This window comes from Geotrypetes seraphini, chromosome 1 (assembly GCF_902459505.1).
Source record: "Geotrypetes seraphini chromosome 1, aGeoSer1.1, whole genome shotgun sequence".
NCBI lineage: Eukaryota > Metazoa > Chordata > Amphibia > Gymnophiona > Dermophiidae > Geotrypetes > Geotrypetes seraphini.
The window spans coordinates 370,562,056-370,586,951 of NC_047084.1; the positions used below are offsets into that span (position 1 = coordinate 370,562,056).

At 43.1% G+C, this 24,896-nt stretch overlaps 1 protein-coding gene across 1 annotated transcript in view; it reads right to left on the reverse strand.

The window, feature by feature from the left end:
* The window catches only part of POLR2B (RNA polymerase II subunit B), a 163,277-nt gene that overhangs the window by 131,268 nt on the left and 7,113 nt on the right, over window positions 1-24,896 (reverse strand). Inside the window, exons 2-5 of the mRNA XM_033915184.1 lie at window positions 22,140-22,212; window positions 21,358-21,508; window positions 19,469-19,581; window positions 19,044-19,263 (exon numbers count right to left, since the gene is read on the reverse strand). Of these exons, the coding sequence (XP_033771075.1) occupies window positions 19,044-19,263; window positions 19,469-19,581; window positions 21,358-21,508; window positions 22,140-22,212 (557 nt within the window). The remainder of the gene's footprint in view (window positions 1-19,043; window positions 19,264-19,468; window positions 19,582-21,357; window positions 21,509-22,139; window positions 22,213-24,896) is intronic.

Here is a 24,896-nt window from a genome sequence, read left to right on the forward strand (position 1 = left end):
TTCCTTCTGTCGGGATCCTCCTTATGAGCAACTTCCTGTCTTTGGGAAAAGAGGAAGTTATGTCATAAGGAGGTGCCTAGCAGAGGAAGGCCACGACCGCGAGCACTGTCAATCGGCTTGCTTTTCTTCAAGGTATATGCCAGCAGCAGGGAGGGAGGGAAGCCTGCTGGACCCACGGAGGAGAGGGGTCTGGACCCGCCGGACCCCCGAGGAGGGGAGCTGGAGCCATCGTAAATGCAGATGCTGGAGCCGGAGGGGGCTGAAATTGAAGGGAAGGGAGAACGCTACAGGACCTGCAGGCGGGAGAGTGTCGCTGCAGCTCTTGTGGAACAGGGGCTGCTAGAGGGAAGGTAGAGAGGTGCTGGACCTGTAGGGGGAGGGGCTGAAAGGAAGAGAGGGGAAAAAGACATGCCATAATAAGCAGAAGAAGGAAGAGGGAGAGACACAGGGAGGTATGAGAAACAGGAGAAAATAATGAGCATGGAGAGGAGAATAGGTATATTACCAGAACCTGTTTGTTCTTTCTCTACCTCCATCTGTTGGTCGAGGAACATAACTCACTGATGCCAACTGGCCTAGCTGAATGATAAGGAAATATATTTTGTAGTTGCTGTGCCTTACATGAAACAGCTCACCATAAATAAGAACCAGCAAAAATGACAAAATGAACATTAATAAGCAGTGGGAAATAATCACATTCTTTCAAATATACAATGGTACCTTGGTTTCTAGAAGAATGCTTGTAATCCAAAGCACTCGCATATCAAAGCAAATTTCCCCATAGACAATAAAGGAAATTCAGACGATTCGTTCCAGGGGTAGGTATCTGCCTGTATAATGCCCGGGAGCCGCAGCCCATTCAACAGGGTGACGTTCTTCAGGTGGCCAGGTGCTGGCAACCCTCGGGGTCCCCGTACAGCTGCCCTCCCAATGATGCCCTGTTAAGAAGCCCTGTCTGGAGCCTTCTGGCATTGGACGTGCTTGAAGGAGCGGGTAAGGGAGAAGTAGGAGTAGACAGGCTTGTGCGGGTCATCGGCCAAATTAAGGTAGCAATCAGGAGGGATGCTTGTCGTGGAGCTGCTGGTCGGGGGCATGTTGATGTAGTCGGCACAGGGCAGCTTGCCCTCGTTGCCCTCCACGGGTTGGCCCCGTTGGCTCATATCTTGCCATAGCAGTCAGGCAAACACTCATCAGGGTATGAATGGGTGGGCATGAAGGCAGAGTGCCGGTAGGGCGCTGCCCGCGGGCGGGGATAAGATGGCATCATTTTGGTGTACTCCTCCATTGGAGGCGATGGAGGACTACAAGGGGGTCTTCTGGTGAGACACGGCGGGCAATTTGAAACGAGCCTCATCCCAATAAACTTGTGCATCACGTTTAAGCATACACAGTGATTAGCGCAGCACAGAGCACTCATCAACATGCGTATTTACATGTGACGCGCGCGTACGCACTCGTTTATTGGGACGGTGCTCGTGTTTTGCTTGTCTTGCAAAACACTCGCAAACTGCGTTGCTCCCAAACCGAGGTTTGACTGTACAGTGAGGAGCAAAAGTTTGCAAATGCCACTATTCTGTGCAAATTTCAGTGCAAAAAACACTCAGAGGTACAAACAATCCAATAAACACTTTTTTTAATGAAGTACATGTACAAAAATACTGTAGTTGTTGACTAGTCCAAAATTAATACATATAAGCAAAGTTTGTGGATGTTAAAGCCTTTTTTCAGTATTTTAAATCCTTTGTTGTCAAGTACAGCTTGGATTCGGGCAGGCATCAAATGGCATAGCTGCTGGCAGTATTCCGGTGTGATCTGAGTTGTCCACACCTGTTTTATTTTATTCTCCAGATCTTCTAGTGATGTTGGATGCATGTCAGCCACAGCTCTCTTCATTATCAACCATGCATTCTCAATTGGATTGAGATTGGGAGAGTTTCTAGGCCATGGAGCCAGTAAATGATATCCAGATGACGCTATCCATGCTTTAACTGCTTTAGTTGAATGGCATGATGCTCCATCATGCTGAAATTGATCGGTACCGTGTAGGGACATGAATACTGGTAACTTGTTTTTCAGAACTTGCAGGTAAACTGGTCCCATCATGGTTATTTTTCTAGGCATCATCCAGATTCCAGCTCATCCATGTGCCGAAATTGTACCCCAAACCATCACTTTTTCACACTGCTCTATTGTAGGTACCACATATTTTGCATTGTACTTTTGTTTTGCAGGTCTCCAAACCCTCCCAGTGTAATTCTTAAACTGAGTGAAGGTGGCTTCATCACTAAACATCACTTTCTCCAAATCTGCACACTTCCAGTTTCTGTATTTGTTGCAAAACTGAGAAAAACTTCAAGCTGTTCTTTCGATATATTAAGGGGAAACGACCCACGAAGGAAGCGGTGGGACTGATGAATGACCATGGAATAAGGGGAGTACTAAAGGAGGATAAAGCAATCGCTGACAAACTGAACACATTTTTTGTGTCTGTATTTACCAAAGAGAATATACATAGCATACCGGAACCCATCAGGCTTTATGCTGGAAACGAAGACAGGAAACTGACAGGGTTGACAGTCAGTCTAGAAGAGGTATGCAGGCAGATCGATAGGCTTAAGAGCGATAAATCCACAGGACCGGATGACATCCATCCGAGGGTCATCAAGGAACTGAAAGGACTATAGCTGAATGCTCTTATGTTCTTAACTACTTCAACTAATAGCCAATCTGTTGATCAAATCGGGAAAGATTCCAGAAGACTGGAAGGTGGCAAATGTTACACCAATCTTCAAAAAAGGTTCGAGGGGAGATCCGGGAAACTACAGACCGATGAGTCTGACCTCAGTACTGGGAAAGATGGTAGAGGCGCTGATAAAGGACCGCATCATTGATCACCTTAATGGACACAGTCTGATGAGGACCAGCCAACACGGTTTCAGCAAAGGCAGATCTTGTTTGACGAACTTGCTACACTTCTTCAAGGGAGTAAACAGGCAGACAGACAAGGGCGACCCGGTCAACAGTGTATATCTGGATTTTCAGAAGGCGTTCGACAAGGTTCCACATGAACGACTAGCTCAATTAATCTCCTCCTGAGGAAGCCCTTTGGGGTGAAACTCAGGTCTGAGTAGAGGAGCTGTCGTTTCATTTACAACTTTATGAGCACGCACCAGTCACTTTAAAGCACAATAGCAAAGAAAAATTCTTGCCGGGCTGCTATTTGGTTATAATGAAGGAACAAGATCAGCTATCTCCAAAATAAGGTAAGTGCTACCTTTTCCATTTCCAACAAGTAGCCATTGTAATAACATGTTTGTATTGGGACAGAAGAGTGTTATGATGATCCCAAAATTGTTCTTTTAGCGGCACCATCTGTGCAGGATACAAAGGACACTGAGCACTTTTCACTTTATATTTAAAAAAAAATTTTTAAATGTTATATTTATGGACACTATTGAATATTTGAAGATATATGCTTATATTTTATATATATATATATATATTTATATTAATTTAAGGTCAGAAGAATGTATCAATTCTATATTATATAATAGAGAATATTGGTATTAGAGTAGAGTTTGTTATTGAGAATATTGGGCATGAATTGTATGATAGGAATGATAAATTTTGGTTTTATGAATATTATTTTTGAAATGGTTGAAGTATAGATCGATATGAAATTAAATATTTATTTATTTACAGAAATATCAATTAGAATTTAACAAGAAGATAAAATTAAGGTTTAGGTATATGAAACATTGATTTGGGTTAATCTTTAATGAAAAGATAGATGTGAGTAAACATAGGTTTGTCAGGGGAGGGGGGGCTTTCAGGTTACTATTCCAATGTGTGTTCTTAGGCAGTCATTATATTGGGGGGTTTGGGAGGGGAGAGGGTGAAATTTCTTTATTATTTAGGGATGGTTATAATAAATAATAATAATAAAATAACAGCTTATATACCGCAGTACCGTGAAGTTCTATGCGGTTTACAAAAGATTAAGCAAAGGTACAAATTGATTGACTTCAAGAGGGGTAGAAGAAAGAGAATTAATAGGACAGGAAATTCATTGTTGAAGAAAAAGTGATCAATAGGACAAGTTAATCGCTACTGGGGGGAGAGAGATGAGTGGATCAATTGTCTAGATACTTTAGGAACAGGTGTGTTTTTAGACGTTTCCTAAATTCCTCATAAGTAGTGGGCGAAAGTAATTGTTCTAGGTCTTTACCCCATGATGCTGCTTGGTGTGAGAGAAGGTGTTCATGGTGTTTTTTCAGTTTGCAACCTCTCACTGGGGGGGGGGGGAAACGAAGTTGGAATGTGAGCTTCTCTTGTGTCTGTTGGCTGAGAAGGAGAAAAGGTCAGTAATATATTTAGGGGCAAGTCCGTATAATGCTTTAAAGCAAAAACAGGCGAATTTGAACTTTACGCGTGCCTCCATCGGCAGCCAATGCAGCTGCCGGTAATAAGGTGTCACGTGGTAAAATTTCATCAGTTGTAGGCGTCGCATATTCTTTTGGGAAATTGCTAAATAGGCGATGTTACAGTAGTCAAGTAGACTCAGTACGAGGGACTGGACTAGGGTTCTGAAAGCTGATATATCGAAATAAGCTTTAATGGATCTGAGTTTCCAGAGAGTAAAGAATCCCTTTCTGATTATGGAGTCTACCTGGTCTTTCATGGTTAGGCATTGATCCAGAGTTACACCTAGTATCTTTATGGTAGGCTGGATAGGGTAATTAAGGTTATTGATACATAGTGGTAATTTGGTGTCAAGCGGATGTGGTGAAGCAATGAAGAAGGTCGTTTTTTCTGAATTGAGTTTGAGCCTAAAGTTTGTCATCCATTGCTCCATCACGTTTATGACTTCTGAAGCTTTGGGAATAGTTTCAGAGACAGAATTAGTGAATGGGATGATAATCGTAAAGTCATCTGCATAAATAAATAGTTTTATCCCCAGCTGGGTTAGCTGCGTGCCCAGTGAGGACAAGTAGACGTTGAAGAGCAATGGGGATAGTGAAGACCCTTGTGGCACACCGGATGGATTGCTCCAGGTGTCAGAAAGCTCATAATTAAAACGTACCTGATAGGTGCGGGATATAAGGAAGCCATCACAGATTCAGTGTCAGTTCTCCTTTCTACCTTTGTTCCAGGTCTCCCTCTCTCTCCCCCTCTGTTTGAACCTCCCATAGCCCTGCATCTGCCTCCTGTATTTCCCCTTTCATCCAAGCCTTTTTCTCTGTAGTCTTTCTAATGTGCTTACAACCCCCCCCCCTTTCTCTGCCTCTTTCTCTCCTTCCTCCCTCCTTCTCTCCTCCTTTTTTCCCCTCAGATCTGGTATCTGTCTCCTCTCCTTTCCCCCTGCTCTGGCATATCTCTCTCCGCTCCCTTCCTCCTGTTCTTCCCTGGTCTTCCTTCTCAATTTATTTTCTGCCTCTGTCTAAATTCTTTTTTACTATTCAGTCCTCTATTTCCCTCTTTCACTGTGTCTACCTATAGCTTGTCTCCTCTTTCCCTCACCCCTTCCAGTAACTAACTCTATCCTCTTTCCTCAATCCTGCATGTGCCCTTTTTTCTTTCTCCTCCCCACTTCCTTCCAGCATCTGCTCCCTCTGTCCCTCACACTTCCATTCAGCGGCTGTCCCTCCTCTCCCCCACACTTCCATTCAGTGTCTGTTTCCCTCTCTCTGCCCGTTCCATTCACCGCCCTCTGTGCTCTTTCCATCCAGTGTCTGCCCTCTCTCTTCCATATGGCATCTTCCCTCTTTCTATGCTCCATCCATAAACTATCTATCCCGTGCCCCTTTTCTCCTTTGTACATGATTGATTTCAGCTCTGTCACCTATCCGTTTTTCTCTCTCTGTCACCATCCCCTCCCCTATGCTCTGGCATCTCTCTCTTCTCCTTTTTTTCCTTCCCACCCCACGGTCTGGCATCATCCCTTCCCTGATTCCCGGCATCTCTCTCCTTTCCTTTTCTTCAAAAATGATAAGGAAGGATTTATTTATCAAACAGACAATGTATTATGGAAATTCGAATAAAGCGGGAAGATTATTGGCAAATTATCTCAAAGCAAAGAAAAGAAGAAATAATATTAATGCAATAAAAGATGATAAAGGAATGATAAATAATCAAATTGGACAAATATAGCAGCAATTCCTGATTTTTTATAAAGGCCTGTATTCTTCTGAGCTTTATATGGAGAGGGAAAAGGATGGTTTAGATTTTTTGGATTTAATTGTTGGATCAAAAGTTATGAAATCTTTTGATATACAGAAGGGGAAGGGGAATATAGGGGTTACTGAGTGTGCTAAAATGGGAATTTTTTCAGATTTTAGAATTGGAAATAGGGAAGAAGATGGCTATGTCTATGATTCAAAATTTTTTATTAATTGGTTGATTTTAATTATTCATTATATGTTTATTCATCATGATGTCTTTTAAGGTCTTTTCTATAAATGTCAATGGCCTTAATCATATGATTAAAAGGAAAAAAGTATTGTCATTAAAAAAAAAAAAAAAAAAAGCGGATGTTTATTATTTACAGGAGACTCATTTAAATATAATTGAATCACAGAAACTAGAAGGTGGGTGGGTGAAGAAATGTTTTTATGCTCCGGCTACAGATAAAAAAGCAGGAGTAGCAATTCTTATAAATAAAAAATGTACAGCCACTTTTAAGTTAGTAAACTCAGATCCACATGGTAGATGCTTGCATGTAGACATGAGCTTGGGAAATAATACCCTGACGTTGTTTAATATATATGCCCCTAATTCGAATCAACAAGACTTCTTTAAAACTTTACAGAGGTTGTTACTACCACTGGCTACTTCTAATTTAGTAGTGGCTGGAGATTTCAATGCTGTGATGGATCCTTTAATGGATAAAAAACCAAGTAAAAATATAAAATCTTTAGGATTAGATAATTTGGTTTAGTCATGTGATTTAAAAGATATTTGGCGTATTCTTCATTTTAATGATCAGGAATTTTCATTTTGCTCACAGGTTCATAAGTCTTTTTCAAGAATTGATTATATTTTTGTTCCAACTCAAAGTTCAACATGTGATCAAAGCTTCTATTGATCCAATTATTATATCAGATCATGCAGGAATATGGATTGAATTACAGTTAGATCAACCAGAGAATAGTAGACCTCTATGAAGATTTGATAATGCATTGCTTGTGGATGACAAATTCTTGACGGATTTTAAAATACAAATTAGTGAATTTTTTCAATTTAATGTATCAGAGGATATATCCATGGAAAATTTATGGGATGCTTTTAAGGCTACTATGAGAGGTTTTATTATCTCATATTCTGCTTATGTTAGAAAACAACTTAAAATACAGTTTTTAGAATTAGAAAAAGAAATTAAATTATTAGAATCTAAATTGATAAACAAATGGGAACAAGATACACTGCAAGCTCTTTTAAAGGCAAAAGGCAAATATAATGAATTAGCTTCAAAAATGATAAGGAAGGATTTATTTATCAAACAGACAATGTATTATGGAAATTCGAATAAGGCGGGAAGATTATTGGCAAATTATCTCAAAGCAAAGAAAAGAAGAAATAATATTAATGCAATAAAAGATGATAAAGGAATGATAAATAATCAAATTGGACAAATATAGCAGCAATTCCTGAATTTTTATAAAGGCCTGTATTCTTCTGAGCTTTATATGGAGAGGGAAAAGGATGGTTTAGATTTTTTGGATTTAATTGTTGGATCAAAAGTTCTTGAACATATAAAACGGAATTTAGATGAGCCTATGTCTCTAAAAGTTAGAAACAGCATTGAAATCTCTTAGAGTTGGATCCGCTCCAGGTGGTGATTGATTTACGGTAGAATTTTATAAATCATTTCAAAATATCCTTTCACCCCATTTATTAAATTTATATCAGTCACAATTTATTAATGGTTATATTAAGGGTACTCTGGCTGAATCATTAGTAATTGTTTTGCCTAAGCCAAATAGAGATCCCACTTTGGTTTCAAACTATAGGCCTATTTCTTTAATAAATGTGGATGGTAAAATTTTGGCTAAAATTTTGGCCTTGCGATTATCAACGGCTCTCCCTTATATTATAGATATGCACCAAACGGGTTTTGTAGCTAAAAGACATTCCTCTAATAACTCTAGATTAGCGTTGCATATGTTAAACTTATCCAAAAATTTGGTAGATCTGGCTTTTGCTGTTTCTTTAGATGCAGAGAAAGCTTTTGATAGAGTTGAATGGAATTTTATGTATCAAGCTCTAAAGTGGTTTGATATAGGTCCTGGATTTATACAAATGATTAAAACATTGTATAGCTTCCCTGTTGCAAGATTAAATATTAATAATACGTTATCTGAGCGTTTTCAGTTGCGGAGGGGAGTTAGACAAGGTTGTCCTTTATCTCCGTTGCTATTTGATATTATATTAGAATCCTTATTGTTAGCTATTCAACAAGCAAAGGGGATACAGGGTATTCCATATTCTGATATGGAATTTAAGATCTCAGCATATGCAGATGATATTCTGCTTTATTTGAGAAATCCAGAGACTATTATTCCGTGTTTGTTGGAATTGATTGATACATTTGGTAAATTTTCAGGTTATAAAATTAATTGGAGTAAATCAGAGATTTTACCTTTAAATGTCTATTGTTTGAAAGAACTGTTTGATTCTTTTCCATTCACATGGAGAGGATGGACTTAAATATTTAGGTATTCAAATTAAAAATACAATTGAAGACACAGTGAAAGAAAATGAAAAATTTGTATTGAAGAGAGTTACAGAGTTATGTGAGCAATGGAATCCTTTACATCTTTCTTGGTGGGGGAGAGTTCGAACTATTAAAATGATGATTTTGCTTGTGGTTTGTTATCAAATGAGTACGATACCAATTTTTTTTCAAGGGTCCTTTTATAAAAAGCTTAATGGTATTCTTACGAAATTTCTTTGGCTTGGTAAAATTGCTTTAGTGTCCTTGCAAAAGCCAATTGAGGAGAGCGGGGTAAATTTTCCAAATTTTTATAGGTACCATCAAGCCTATATTTTACGTCAGGGTATGTATTGGATCCTCCCAGAACTCATAGATAATGCACCAGATTGGTTATATTTGGAATCTTGTTTCCTTTGAATTTAGTTCACATTCTAAGTATTAATATGCCTAGGAGATATAGGGAGAACAAAATTTTAATGGAACCTTGGAAAACGTTGAGATATACTAGTAACTTAACACCTATTCCAATTAATAAATCAACTAATCAATCCTTATGGATAAACTCCAAGATTAAAGTCGGCGGTGCCCAAGTCCTTTGGAAGTACTGGATAATAGCAGGCATTCGAACTCTGAATGATGTTATTTCAGATGGTAAACTGCTTGAATTTTCACAACTGCAACATAGATTTGATCTTAATAAACCACAAAGTTTTTAAGTGGATGCAGTTGAAGCAGGCTATTCATGTGGGGTTCTCTGAATGGAAGACTCTTAACAATCAATATAGTCTGGAGTTCCTATGCTTCCAAGCAGACTTCCTCGGACATCAAGCTGCATTGTGGTATAAATTATTATCTGGATACTTGAATAAAAAACCAAAATGTGGTCTTAGAGACATTTGGAGCATTGAGATTAAGCATCAGATTTCTGCATCTCAATGGCCACGAATTTGGTCTTGGAGGATGAGGTCTACAGTGTCAGCATCTATGAGACAGACTTGGTTCTTTTTGTTGCATAGAGCTTTTTGGACCCCTGTTCGTTTACAAAAATTAGATAGCTCTACGTCCAATAAATGCTGGCACTGTAATCTGGAACCAGGGACATTAGATCATTTACTTTATTATTGTCCCTATATTAAATTATTTTGGAATTCAATCTGGCCTCAAGTAAACTCTTTATTGGAAAACCAGGTTGCACTTTCTTATGATACTGTTTTATTTGGAATGGCTATGAGGAAGAAGAGTCAAATATCGTCATGTAATAATAAACTTTTATTAGTTATGACAGGGGTTGCCAATCAACATATTATCAACAATTGGAAAAATTATAAGAATCTTAATTACACATTCTGGTGGAATTCGTTATGCCATATTTTTAAGATGGAAAGAGCAATAGCGATACAAAAAGGGACATATAACAACTTTGTAAAGATATGGGGGCCATTGGTAAAGTATTGTGATGAATAGACATCAATTATTTTCTTTTCCTTTTCTTTTTTAGATATAGTTAGCACACTCAAGGGGAAGGGTGGATATGGAATGTAAGTTAATGAGATAGGTTATCATATGTTATATAATATAGTACATTCTATTTTAGTTGAAAATGTGATGAAGGGTGGGTGGGTGAGTGGATGGGGTTTTTTTGTTTTATACACTATTAGATTTTATGTGTTAGATACTATGGTGCTATATTGGAATTACTTGTATGATATATTTTGATGCAATTATTATATGAATTGAAAATGAATAAAGAATTAAAAAAAAAAAAAAAAGATATGCTTATATTTTGATAATCAAATTTTGAAGAGCATATTTATTAAAAGTAATTCTATACTCCTTTTTTTGCTTGGTATTGAAAATGAAATAAGCAAAAATCAAAAGGAATTGACCCCAAAATATCCACAGAGAAGAAAATCCAGAGAAAACAAACAAAAAAAAACCCCAAAACTCTGTGGAGTGACGATGTTCCTAAATGGACTTTATTTGAAAGTGTCAAAGTTCCAAGGCTTTTATGTGGATAACTTATTTTTATGTGGATGAATTTATTTATTTTATGTGGATAACTTATTTTTATGTGGATGAATTTATTTATTTTATGTGGATAACTTATTTTTATGTGAATGATTTCAGTGTACCTTGGAACTTTGACACTTTCAAATAAAGTCCATTTAGGAACATCGTCACTCCATTGAAAATGAAATTACAGGAGCAGCATCAGTACTGAGCCCCAATGTACGCAAATAACACAAAACAGGGAAAGATTGGTACCGAGCAGTCTGATGGTAAATCAGCTGTACTGGTACTGAGAGAAAAAAGAAGGCATCAAGGTCAAATTCATAGTGATCTCATGGCCAACCATGCAGTTCCCCTGCATACAGTGAGAGATTGCACTGGTACTAAGCGCTGTGAAGCCGTAGGTGTCACAAGTTTCAAAGTGTTAGGAACCCCAAGGGGAAGTTTGCTTCAGAAATGACAGCCAGCATCGATGAATGATAGCACAATGATGGACATGCATCAAGACACTCGAAGCTGAAAACCCCCATGACACTGATGATGTCAATGAAACTATCGAGGTACTGGTACTGTATGCTACTCAGCTGGTACCATAGGTGCAGCAGGGTGTCGAAGCGTTGGTATCCCCAAGAGGCAGCATGCTTCAGAAATGACAGCCTGCATCAATGGCATCAAGGAGAGGCATGCATCGAGAGACTCAATGTGAAATATGCCTGCGATGTTGATGATAGACATCAATGTCAAGGTACTGCTAGGACTCAGAACCACAGAAAAGTCCATGTTGCTGGGTGCCCGACCCCATGCCTAATATCTTCTTATAGGAATAAAATGCAGGAGCAAAAAAAAAAAACCAAACATTTGGATAGGCATCTGTTCTTGTTCTTTTGGGTTTTTTCTTTTTTTTTATGTAGCCCTGGAAGATCGGAAAGAGATCCAGCAGGAAAGAGAAAGCAGCACAGGTTAAGTGATAAGGCCAAAAAGCCATAAATGCCACCGGTAAGGACAAAGGCTTCAAAAAAATACCCACAGGCCCCAAAAATGAAAATTAAGAAATTTAATTAAAAAGTTAAAGGATTTAAAAGAAAAACTAAGTAAGAAGAAAAACAGAGAAATAATGGATAAAACGAAGCGCGAAGGCAAATTCGACTAGACAAAAGTGCAGATAAGTCGTCTTCACTCCACTGAAAACGAAAAACTGACGAACTCACGAGCTGGAGTCAGACAGAAAGGTACTTGCGCATGCACAGTGCAGGAAGTCTTAAAGCTTAACGTGACAGTACACTTTTACACTGTCCGTATCGGGCTCCATGGATGACGTCACCCACAAGTGAGAATATGCTGCCTGCTTGTCCTGGGATAATATAAATTTTTTGTTTTTTTTTTTTAAACCCTTATATTTTTTCCTCTGTGAATATTTTCCATAGTAATTCTCTGCATCCAAAAAATCATAGCATTATGTATTGAGACTCTTCTCCCCAAATACTAAATAGCACAGTTACTTACCGTAACAGGTATTATCCAGGGACAGCAGGCAGATATTCTTAACGCATGGGTGACGTCACCGATGGAGCCCCGGTACGGACACTTTTAACTAGAAAGTTCTAGTTGGCCGCACCGCACATGCGCGAGTGCCTTCCCGCCCAACGGAGGAGTGCGTGGTCCCCAGTTAAGATAAGCCAGCTAAGAAGCCAACCCGGGGAGGTGGGTGGGACGTAAGAATATCTGCCTGCTGTCCCTGGAAAACACCTGTTACGGTAAGTAACTGTGCTTTATCCCAGGACAAGCAGGCAGCATATTCTTAACGCATGGGTGACCTCTAAGCGAACAGAAAGGGAAGGAGGGATGGTTGGCCATTAGGAAAATAAATTATGTAACACGGATTGGCCGAAGTGTCCATCCCGTCTGGAGAAGGTATCCAGACAGTAGTGAGTAGTGAACGTGTGAACTGAGGACCAAGTGGCAGCCTTGCAGATTTCCTCGATGGGCGTGGAACGGAGGAAAGCCACAGAAGCAGCCATAGCTCTGACCCTGTGGGCCGTGACAGCACCTTCCAGTGAGAGAGACCGGCTCGAGCATAACAGAACGCAATTCAGGCAGCAAGCCAGTTGGAAAGCGTCCGTTTAGAGACAGGACGACCTAGACGGTTAGGGTCGAAGGTCAAAAAGAGCTGAGGGGACGAGCGGTGAGCCCTGGTACGGTCAAGGTAGTATGCAAGGGCACGCTTACAGTCCAGCGTGTGCAACGCCTGTTCTCCAGGATGAGAATGGGGTTAGGGAAAAAGACAGGCAACACAATGGACTGGCTGAGGTGAAATTCCGAGACCACCTTGGGAAGGAATTTAGGATGGGTACGCAGAACCACCTTGTCATGGTGAAAAACAGTGAAAGGTGGGTCGGCAACCAGTGCATGCAGCTCACTAACCCTCCTGGCAGAGGTGATGGCAATGAGGAAAAGCACCTTCCACGTAAGAAATTTGAGCGAAATTGTGGCAAGAGGCTCAAAAGGAGGTTTCATGAGGGCTGATAAAACCACATTCAGGTCCCAGATGACTGGAGGAGGCTTCAGAGGTGGTTTGACATTGAAGAGGCCTCTCATGAATCGGGAAACCAGGGGATGAGCCGTGAGAGATTTTCCAAGGATAGGCTCATGAAACGCAGTGATGGCACTGAGGTGGACTCTGATTGAGGTAGACTTGAGGCCAGCGTCGGACAGAGAGAGCAAATAGTCCAGTACAGTTTCCACCGCCAATGAGGTGGGATCGTGGTAATGTAGTAGACACCAAGAGGAGAACCGGGTCCACTTCTGATGGTAACATTGGAGGGTGGCCGGTTTCCTGGAGGCATTCAAAATACGACGGACAGGCTGAGACAGATTCTCTGGAGAGGTCAACTCGAGAGAAACCAAGCTGTCAGGTGGAGCGAGGACAGATTGGGATGCAGTAGAGACTGATGCTGCTGTGTAAGTAGAGTAGGAAACACAGGAAGAGGAATGGGTTCTCTGGAGCTTAGCTGGAGCAGGAGGGAGAACCAGTGTTGGCGAGGCCACCGAGGGGCGATGAGAATCATGGTGCCTCTGTCCCTGCGGAGTTTGAATAACGTCCGCAACATCAGAGGCAGTGGAGGAAAGGCATAGAGGAATCGATCTGTCCAGTTGAGCAGGAATGCATCCGGGTCCAGACAATGAGGAGAGAAGAGTCTGGAACAGAAATGGGGCCGCTGATGGTTGTGAGGAGCTGCAAAGAGGTCCACCTGAGGAGTGCCCCACCAAGCAAAGATGGAGCGGAGTGTGGGAGGATCCAGAGTCCACTCGTGAGGTTGAAGGATGCGGCTGAGATTGTCGGCCAGGGAGTTCTGTTCGCCCTGGATATAGACAGCCTTGAGGAAGAGACTGTGGGCCGTGGCCCAGGTCCAGATGCGGATGGCCTCCTGGGAGAGGAGGGGAGATCCGGTGCCGCCTTGCTTGTTTATATAGTACATGGCGACTTGGTTGTCTGTGCACAGGAGAAGAACCTGAGGGTAGAGAAGGTGCTGGAAGGCCTTGAGAGCATAGAACATGGCCCTGAGTTCCAGGAAATTGATGTGATGTCGACGCTCCTGAGGGTCCAGAGACCCTGGGTGCGAAGATCTGCCAGGTGAGCTCCCCATGCATAGGGGGAGGCATGTGTGGTTATGATCATGGAGTGAGGGGGTAGATGAAAGAGTAGACCCCTGGAAAGATTGGAGGAGTTCAACCACCATTGAAGAGATTGCTGAAGAGACGATGTCACAGAGATGGGATGAGAAAGAGGATCCGTGGTCTGCGACCATTGGTTGGCTAGAGTCCACTGAGGTGTCCTGAGGTGGAGTCGCGCCAGAGGAAGCACATGGACCGTCGAGGCCATGTGGCCCAGGAGGACCATCATCTGCCGAGCTGGAATGGAGTGACGAAGGAGCACCTGACGGCAGAGGTGGAGCAGGGTCCGTTGGCGGTCGGAGGGGAGAAACGCCCTCAGAGTGGTGTCGAGAACGGCTCCAATGAACTGAAGTCACTGTGTGGGAAGCAGATGCGACTTGGGGTAGTTGATCTCGAACCCCAGGAGATGGAGGAAGGAGATGGTGTGCTGAGTGGCTTGTAGCACAAGTGGAGACGTAGGTGCTTTCACCAACCAATCGTCCAAGTAGGGGAACACCTGGAGGTTGTGAGACCTGAGAAAGGCCGCCACCACAATAAGACACTTGGTGAACACCCTGGGCGATGATGCGAGGCCAAAGGGTAGCACTTTGTACTAATAGTGGCGGTGCTGTATCTGAAATCGGAGATAACGACGTGAAGTCAGATGGATTGGAATGTGAGTGTAGGCCTCTTTGAGGTCTAGGGAACATAGCCAGTCGTGTTGAGAGAGAAGAGGGTAAAGCGAGGCAAGGGAGAGCATTCTGAACTTTTCCTTGACCAGACACTTGTTGAGGGCCCGGAGATCGAGGATGGGACGGAGGTCTCCTGTCTTCTTGGGAACCAGGAAGTAGCGGGAGTAGAATCCCTGACTCCTTTGGTCTGAGGGTACCTCTTCAATGGCGTTGAGAAGAAGGAGGGAGTGGACCTCCCTCAGGAGGAGGGAGGATTGGGAGGAGTGGAAAGCAGACTCTATGGGAGGACTGTCTGGTGGAAGAGTCTGAAAGTTGAGAGAGTAGCCGTGGCGAATGATGTTGAGGACCCACTGATCTGAAAAGTTGGAGGCGTCCTCCGATAGGCTGAGGAAGAGGCAATGATGGTGGGAGACTGGCTATGCCTGGGAGAAAAGAGTCAAAAGGGTTGAGATGGTTTTGACGGAGGGAGAGGCTTGGCAGGTTGGTGAGACTGGGAGCGAGCCCGAGTTTGATGCTGGTGACGAGGTCGGCGAGGCTGCTGTTGTGGCAGGTTGAGAGGTCTGGCCGAGAACCTGCGCTGGTAGGAGGACTGCTGTCTGTAGGGGCGAGCAGGCGGAGTCTTCTTTTTAGGTTTCACCAGAGTATCCCACCTGGTCTCGTGTGCCGAGAGTTTCTGGGTTGTTGAGTCCAGGGACTCCCCGAAGAGTTCATCACCAAGACAAGGTGCGTTAGCCAGGCGGTCTTGATGGTTGATGTCGAGGTCAGAAACCCTCAGCCAGGCCAGACGCCGCATGGCAACAGCCATGGCAGATGCTCGAGAGGTCAGCTCCAACGAGTCATAAATGGAGCGTACCATGAATTTCCAGAGTTGGAGCAGACTGGAAATTTGCTGTTGGAAGAGGGGGACTTTACGTTGAGGGATGTATTTTTGTAAGGAGGAGAGTTGTTGCACCAGATGCTTCATGTAGAAGGAAAAGTGAAAGGTGTAATTATTTGCCCTGTTGGCCAGCATGGCATTCTGGAAAAGGCGCTTGCCAAACTTATCCATAGTTTTCCCCTCTCTGCCAGGGGGGGGGGGGTGGAGGCATAGACACTGGAGCCCTGAGTTTTCTTTAAGGTGGACTCCACCAGGAGAGATTCATGGGGCAATTGAGGCTTGTCAAACCCTGGGATCGGAATGACCCGGTACAAGCTATCCAGTTTGCGAGGGGCCCCGGGGACAGTGAGGGGGTTCTCCCAATTTTTGTAAAAAGTTTCCCGTAGGATGTTGTGGACGGGTAACTTAAGGAATTCCTTGGGAGGTTGCTCAAAGTCTAGGGCATCGAGAAAAGCCTGGGACTTTTTAGAGTCGGACTCTAAGGGAATGGAAAGAGCAGCCGACATCTCCCTGAGGAATTTGGTGAAAGAGGACTGTTCGGGTTTTGAACCGGTATCAGCCACCGAGGGTTCCTCATCTGTCGATGAAGCGTCTTCCTCGGTACCGGGCGGGGATTCTTCCCATAATTCCGGGTCCCTGATGTCAGGGTGCGCACGGCGAGACGTCGGTGTGGAGGGCTCGGCATGGCGGGTCTTAGAGAGAGACTTGCCGGAGCGTACCGAGGCGGTACCGGGAGAGGAAGACGGGTGCCGGGAAGGGTCGGTATCAGAGCGGGCCTGCACCGTAGGATGGGAACGGTGTGGTTCAGCCGAGAGCACTGGCATGGAAGTGTTGAGCGGTACCGAGGGGGTCGACACCGATGGGATCGTGCGAGGCTCGGACCGGTCCGGTACCAGAAGGTGTGGGGCCAACATCGCCGGCAACAGGTGCTGGAGTTGCTGCTGCAGCTGTTGTTGCAATTGGGCTTGGAGTATAGCCGCGATGCGGTCTTCCAGGGGAGGCACCGGTACCGCTTTTTTCTTCTTCGGTACCATAGGTGCCGCTCCACGCTCCGGCGATGAGGAGGCCGATGACGAGGCACTCACCGATATCGGAGCGTTTGTGGGGTTGGCGCGGTGCCGTGAGGACCGGAGTCGCAGTCGTGGCAGGAGGGCGCACAAGGGAAGTGGAAGGCTTCTTAGCCGGCTTACCTGGGGCCAGCGACCCCGAAGAAGGATCTGGTGGCGTCGAAGTAGTCGGTGCCGACTTTTGTGGTGCTGTCGACGTCGCGGCAGGTTCCATGGCAGATCCGGTACCGAAAAGAATATTTTGCTGGATCTGCCTATTTTTCAATGTGCGTTTTTTAAGAGTAGCACAGCGGGTGCAGGTGTCAGCCCGATGATCCGGACCCAAGCACTGCAGGCACCAATTGTGCGGGTCGGTGAGAGAGATCGGGTGTGCACACTGCTGGCACTTCTTAAAGCCCGGCTGAGGGGGCATGAAGGGAAACACGGCCTCCGCAAAATCGAAGACGGAGGCCTGTATGGTGGCAACAGGCCCCACCGGGGCCGGCCTGAAAAAATAAAGAAAACTTGATGAGTTTTTTTTTTTTTTTTTTTTTAAATAAAAGAGAAGGAACCCGAAGGGAAATAGAGAAAATAAAAACGAAAAATACGCGAGCGGGAAGGCAAAAACTGATTTTTCAACGGCCGTTGAAAACACATGCGTCTTCTTCGCTCCGCGGAAACGAAGAAACTGGGGACCACGCACTCCTCCGTCGGGCGGGAAGGCACTCGCGCATGCGCGGTGCAGCCAACTAGAACTTTCTAGTTAAAAGTGTCCGTACCGGGGCTCCGTCGGTGACGTCACCCATGCGTTAAGAATATGCTGCCTGCTTGTCCTGGGATAAAAGCAATATTCATGGTCTGTCAACAGAGTGATTGCAGTGCCCAATTCTTGTCAAGGGGCAAAGAAATGTGTGCAGAGAAGTGATCAACAGTTGTACTTCCTTCTAGCAAGAGAATGGCTAGGATAGATCTCCTGGGAAGATTAACAGAGCAAGGCAATGCTTAAGAAGATGGACAGCATTGTAGTCCTCTTTTTTCCCTTTCCAATAAGGGGAAGTGATTCGATCTACCACCTCTCTGTGATACAATCAAAGTGGTTTACATTTATTATATACAGGTACTTTCTCTGTCCCTAGTGGGCTCACAATCTACCGTATATACTCAAATACAAACCAGGATTTTGGGGCCAAAAAATTGGGGTCCTGGTTTATATTTCGGCCAGCGGCCAGCACTCCCCCTTCCCCCCCCAGACTTATTGCAGGCCTCAGCCAGGCAATGCACCCTGTCCCCCCTTCCTATCTTACCTCCTCTGCCGCTAGAATCCCTGGTGGTCCAGAGGTATAGCAGGAAGGAGCAAGCTTTCCGTGCTCCTGCCCCACTGCTAACCCGATCGGTCACTGTCGCGAGTTACGGCTTCAGCCGCTGAATGGTTCCAAGTGGGAGCACGGTGTGGCGCTGCTGCTTAGTGCTGAGCAGCTTCCTGAATGGCTCCTGCAAATCAATTCATTGGAGCTATTCAGGAAGGCACTCAGCACTGAGCAGCAGCAACAAAGTGCGCTTCCACTTGGTACTGATCAGCACCAGAAGCCGGAACTCACGGCAGCGACCGACCAGGTTAGCAGCGGGGCAGGAGCGCTGAAAGCTCGTTCCTGCTCACTACATCTCTGGACCACCAGGGATTCCAGCGGCAGAGGAGGTATAATCGGCAGGGTAAGGAGGGGGGGACAGGGTGGCGAGCCTGGGAGGGTAGGGGGCTGGGTGCAAAACCTGACAGGGTACTTGAATATTAAGATGCCTGACTTATATTAGTCAACCATTTTTCCTCCTTTTTGGGGGAAAAATGGGGTCTCTACTTATATTCGAGTATATACGGTAAGTTTTCTACCTGGGGCTGCAGTGAGAATTGAACCTAGTTCCCTGATTTGCTATTCCCTAAGAATGCGTCAACTGCCACACTCAACAACTGACTTTTCAACTCCCAGAAATTGTGGGGGGAGGGGAGGAAGCATACTAGAGATGAAAAGAAAAAAAAAAGTTTGACCTTTCTGCTTTACCTTTTCTGATCCATTTATGATAAAATAGCCTCCTGGGTCTAGGGGGCATTCATTCAGCTCACAGAGATCGCGGTCAGTCAGGCCATTCAGCAGGCAGTAGGTGGAACGCAACATTATTGGGATCTTCCCAATAAAAGTTTTCTGATGCTGGGTCTGCAGCTGTTCTTCACCCTCCTTCACAACTGTCTTTGTAATATCCACATACAGTGGCGCTGAATACCTAAAAAAAATTGTCACATTTATATACTTTGCTTAGAGAATGCCTCTCCTGCCCAGTTAAACTCTTGTCAATCCCCCACCCCTTTAGTAAAGAGCAGCAAGAACAAGATATTGGATTGTTTCAAGAATTCTAACATATAAACTTGTTTAATTGAATATCCAGCAATATAAGTTCCTGTTATTGTGAGAAAAAAAAGAGCTCTTACGTGAGGTTTCTCAGTCTTGCTTCATTTGGCATCATTGGCGAGGGGGCACCATCTCGCTCCCAGTGTGTAGGCTTAGAGAGATAAATCTGTTCAAACTTCAACAGGTACCTTGGCTGCAAAGAACAAAAGGCATGTGTTAATTTAACTTGCCTGGATTGCCAAACATTCTTTGGTCATTTGACTAGTCATGATCCCTTTACCTACTATTCCCAAAATTTTTCTTACTACAGCTTTATTACAGCATAATCTCTCCCCTTACAAAAAATAAAACAAAACTCCCATTCCTGAAGGAGAAACATTGTTAGTAAGGAAAAACCTGTTCATACCTACTGAATTTACTGATGATACCCACAACCCAAATTTACTGGATGATACCCACAACCCAAATATTCTGGTTAGAACAAAATAAACAAGTTATCAGCAGTTTTCGATTACATCTATTGTGATATGTTTTGAGGACATTAAGGGACTTCTTGAGACAAGCATACTCTAGAAACTGGGCATAAACAGGGACTCCTTTGTGCACACATTTGCGTCAGCATGGTGCAATTATAACAAAAGTTGATTGATTTACAAATTTATACTAATATACCGCATTATTTAACAGTCTAATAGTACAATTAGAGATCAAGGAATTGTGATAAAGCAAATCACTGCTGTTGTAAATAATGTGTTGGGGGACAAGCATATCAAATACACATCACTCAATGTTAACACTGTCTTCTCACAATATGATTATTGCAACAGGAGTCACTTCAGCCCCACAGCACATCTGAAAATGTGAATGAACTGGTTCCCAGATTTGATCCAGCTGAAACCATGATTCCTGTCATCCTCTACACATCAACTTGGACAGTTTAGTTTGGCTAGCAGTATCCATCTCAAAAGCATAAAGAACGCAGGTTCCATACAGCACATGGTTAGTTAGCTGTTAAGATTTTAGTACAATGCTTCTATACTGAAATAAACAACATTGTAATAGCTCTAATATCAGTGCTGAATGCCAGCATGTTATCCAGCCTGAGACTAAGAGAAATAGTAAGATCTGGCAGCTTGTATTGCTTATTGACATGAAGAAAATATTTTCAGCATTGTCAGGAACAGAAGCATACTCTGTTACAGTATTAATTGCTGCATGGTTGGTAAATTACTAAAAGTGCAGAATCTCATCATTTGGCTAATGGTCATTCATTCATATATTTGTATCTTATTTATTGGGATTTTCATGAAGAGATTTACCCAAAGCGGTTTACAATACATTGAATAGTAATCAGATACTCTAAGTATTTTCCTTATATGTCCCAGCAGGCTCAGTATCTAACTGTAGTACCTGGGGCAATGGAGGATTAAGTGACTTGCCCAGAGTCACAGGAAACAGTCTGAGATCAAACTCACAAACTCGGTGTTGGGGCAGCAGCTCTAACCACTAGGCCATTCTTCCTCCTCCTTGCCTATCATTTAATTCCTAGGCAGATTACAGGCAAACACTCAGGAAAACAAAAGCATAAGATTCTAAAGCACACTTTATAAGATGAATTCAAAAAAGACATGGGAACAAAAAATCCACAATCCTTAAGTAAGAAGGGACTGTAGAGTTTAGTACCGGTAGTTGGAATGAATAGACAAAGAGAGTCATATAGAAAACAACAGCACATAAAGACTGTTTCTATGCTTTTGTCACCTTTACTCATGACCCAGACAAGTGTTATTTCTGTTGCCTTATCATAGAGAAGGGGAAAACAGAAGAGGGCCACTTAGATAAAAGGTTAAAGCTAAAAACAAAGCCACCCAGATAGAAGTTGGGTGAGACCAGAAGCTCAATTAAGAGCCTTTAGTCATATCTGCCCACATTGTATATTTCTGGCCTCCAAATCTATCAATGCCATTACCGGATCTTCAACTTCTCCAGTTGCGTGCTGAGCTTCAGCCTGTAGATCTATCGGTGGGGCATCCTCCACAATCCTCTGCACAGACATCTGAATGAACTCATCAAAGGAGTCAAGCTGCTGGCGCACCAGACCTTTTTCATCAAAGTAGGAGCTGACAAAGGGGAAAAAAAGAATAACACCACATATATTAAAAAGTAAAAAATGCTAGAAAAAAAGTCAAAAGGCAACAATCAAAACCAGAGTGGATAAAAAATATATATATATTTTTATTTAAAAGTTGAAGTATTTTTAAATAAAATGCTTTTTTTTATTTTAGGAAAAAAAAAAAAATCTACCTAAAGATAGTTTTCTACCTAACATACATTATAGTCCAAAAGTTACTCATCATGAAATTATATTATAATATACACATATACCCATAGACAAATATACATAAATATATACAAGAGAGTTCTTCAAAGTTTCTACTCTTTCATATTTCCATAGGAAATGGTTGGGGTGGGAAAAGTGGTAAAAGGGCATGTCATAGAATGTCACGTGACTAGTCAGTCAGGCAAGCCAGCTCACCTTGCAGGTAGTGATGTAATTTGCTTATGAGATATTTAAAAAAACAGTGTTTAAAAAAATAAGAGCGGAAACTTTTGAAGATCACTTATATATAATCTCCCCTATTGCACTGGAAGTAAGGATGTATAGATAGATAGATATTCACATATACATAGTTCAGCATAATTAAAAAAAATTTCTAAAAAGGTATTGTTTTCATTCATGGTCTGCATTACCTGATAACAATCCAACAAGCTTCTTGCCATAGATCAGGAGTGATTTCATCATCATCCTCATCATACTGTATATCTATGAAGAGATTTAAAAAATATCAATACCTACCCAAGACAATGTTCAAAGCCAAGCTATATTAAATTGCATTAATACTATATATATATATATATATATATATATATATATATATATATATATATATATATATATATATTGTATTAATGCAATTTAGCATGGCTATATATATATATATATATATATATATACTATATTACACACAACTACTCTGTACACTCTTCAGAAAAACAACAATACAGGAATACAACAAACAGGAATACAACAAAAGATAACCCTATACATACAGTGTTCTCCCTAGTGACTTTTAGCCGGGCGCTCCGCCCGGCTAATTTAAGTGAGCGCCCGGCTGTGAATTTCTGACAGACAGTCTGGAACAGCACTTGTTAAATATTGAAACCACAACTACCCTTCAAAATCTAGTTGACGGGACAGTACTGGCTACAGCGGTTCTCATTACAGGAACTCACAAATCTCTCCGCTTTATTGAGCTACTTTTTGGCTGGTTCCGGACCGCCTATTGCTGAGGGTTTTTTTCCATTGGTTGAGCTGCAGCACAACAGACCAATCACAAACGACCTTAGAACTCTGAGGTCGTTTGTGATTGCTCCGTTGTGCCCTAGCTGAGCCAATGAAAATTCTGGCGCCGCAGCAGGAGGTTCAACTTTGAGAAAGAGCTGTGCCGCCGTCGGTACGGGAAGAGCACCAACACTAGTGAGCCCACCATGGCCAAAGAGGAGAGCAAAAAACCTTTGGACAGACCCGCGCCGACTGGAAGCACTTAATTTACAACTCGTGGAGTGGAGAGGTCCTGGGGCGGACGGCCAACAGCTGGGGTAGGAGCCTGAAGAATGAGGGAGGAGGTTTGGAGGTATCCCGGTGGGTTATTTATTTATTTTTTACCAGTAGCTTTCATCAGTGTGAGAGGCATGTGTAGGTGTCTGTGTGTGTGTGTGGACATGTTGCCGCCAACTGTACCGTCTGTATTTCTTCCCCGAGTGGTGACAGCCTTTGTGTAATGAGAAAATGCATTGGCGATTCAGATCCCACTGTTACTAACTGCCTCGCCAGGAGAGATTTTTCTTGTACAGTCTTTTTTCCTCATATCCCACCAGTTTTCTTAAAAATAAAAGTCAAAATTTGCAGCATAGGAAAGCCAAAAAGAAAGTTGTAAGGGAAAGGGAGAGGGAGGTGAGCTGAAGACGGAATGCAGGCCTAAGGCAGACTTATGGGCCGCTGACTTCTAAGTCCGATCCTGCTTTTATTTAATTCTGTTCAACCCCCCTCCCCCACCTCCTTATTATTTTGTATGTAGAGGGGTCGAATGGAAGATAATTGGGGAAGGTAATTGAGGAGGAGGAGGAGCTATGGAGTGAAACTGTCAGCCACCCCCTTTATTTAATCCTGCAGGACAGCCTCAGCGGTTCGGTGGGTTTTGTAAAGTTCTCTAGAGTTGATCCTGCTGATCCATGTAAGTTATCCTCTCACTGTGCAGATAACCTCTTTTCGTGTGTGTGTGCGGAGTTATGTTTTGTTTTGATTGGAAGTATACTATACTTTATTCTTTTCCCAAATGGGGGATGTTGTGTGCATACCCCATGTCTTTTTGAATTGCATAAAAACAAAAGAATAGCCTGTTTGGGATATGTGCAGTGTATAAATAAACAATTTGTATTTAGCAACCCTGACTCAAATTGAAAAGAAGTTGGCACTACAGCGCAGGAGTTAAGAGCTCAGAGGAACGTCTGTTGCTCAGGTATAGGGTGATTTTGTGGTACAATTGGTTGTTTCCGCGCTCGGAGAGTTTCAGAAAGAAGAATGTGAGCGAGTTGCGGGGGGGTTAATGGTTGATATTACAGGGGAAAGGGCGTAAGAATTTGTTGGTAACTTTAAAAAAAACTTTTCAGAGACGCTGGATTGGGGAGAGGAGGAGGAAGAGACAGATAGAAAAGGACCTTGAGGAGGGGTGGGAAAGTAGACTTAAACCAAAAGGGAGGGGGAAGACAGGGCAGATGGTGGACTAGAGGGGTATAGAGGGAGAGAAAGAGACTGCAGAGAGGGGAAACATCCTGAACCGAGGAGAGAGATATACATATACCAGGTCCTGGGGAGGTGGAAGACAGTGAGAGATACAGAAAGACTTGAAACAAAGGTGGGAGGACTCGAAAAGTTAGCAGAAGGAAGATAGAGGGAAAAACCTGAAACAAAGGGGAGGCAGAAGAGAGGGGGCAGATGTTGAACTTGGGGGTGTATAGAGGGAAGAGAGAGGTGGAAAGATTCTGGACCAAGGAGGGAAGAAGGAAGGAAGGAAGGAGAGAGAGTCAGAGAAAGACCTGGAAGAAAGGAAAACAAATGCTGGGGACGGGGGGGTATTTGTAAGCAACAGAGAGACAGAGGCCTGGACCAAAGGGGCAGACTGGATGGGCCATTTAGTCTTTATCTGCCATCATCTTTCTATGACATGAGGCAGATGCTGGACTATGGGAGGTGCAGACAGAAAACAGACCGGGGGGGGGGGAGACCGTGAGGAAGAACAGAGAGATGCCAGATCATAACAGAGGAGGGAGAAAAAGGGAGACATGTTGCCAATAAGGGTAGAAGAGAGAGGAAGGAAAGTTGGACTCATGGAGGGACAGAGAGAGATGTTGGTTGGGTAAGGGAATGAGGTCCGGAGGAGGGGAAGC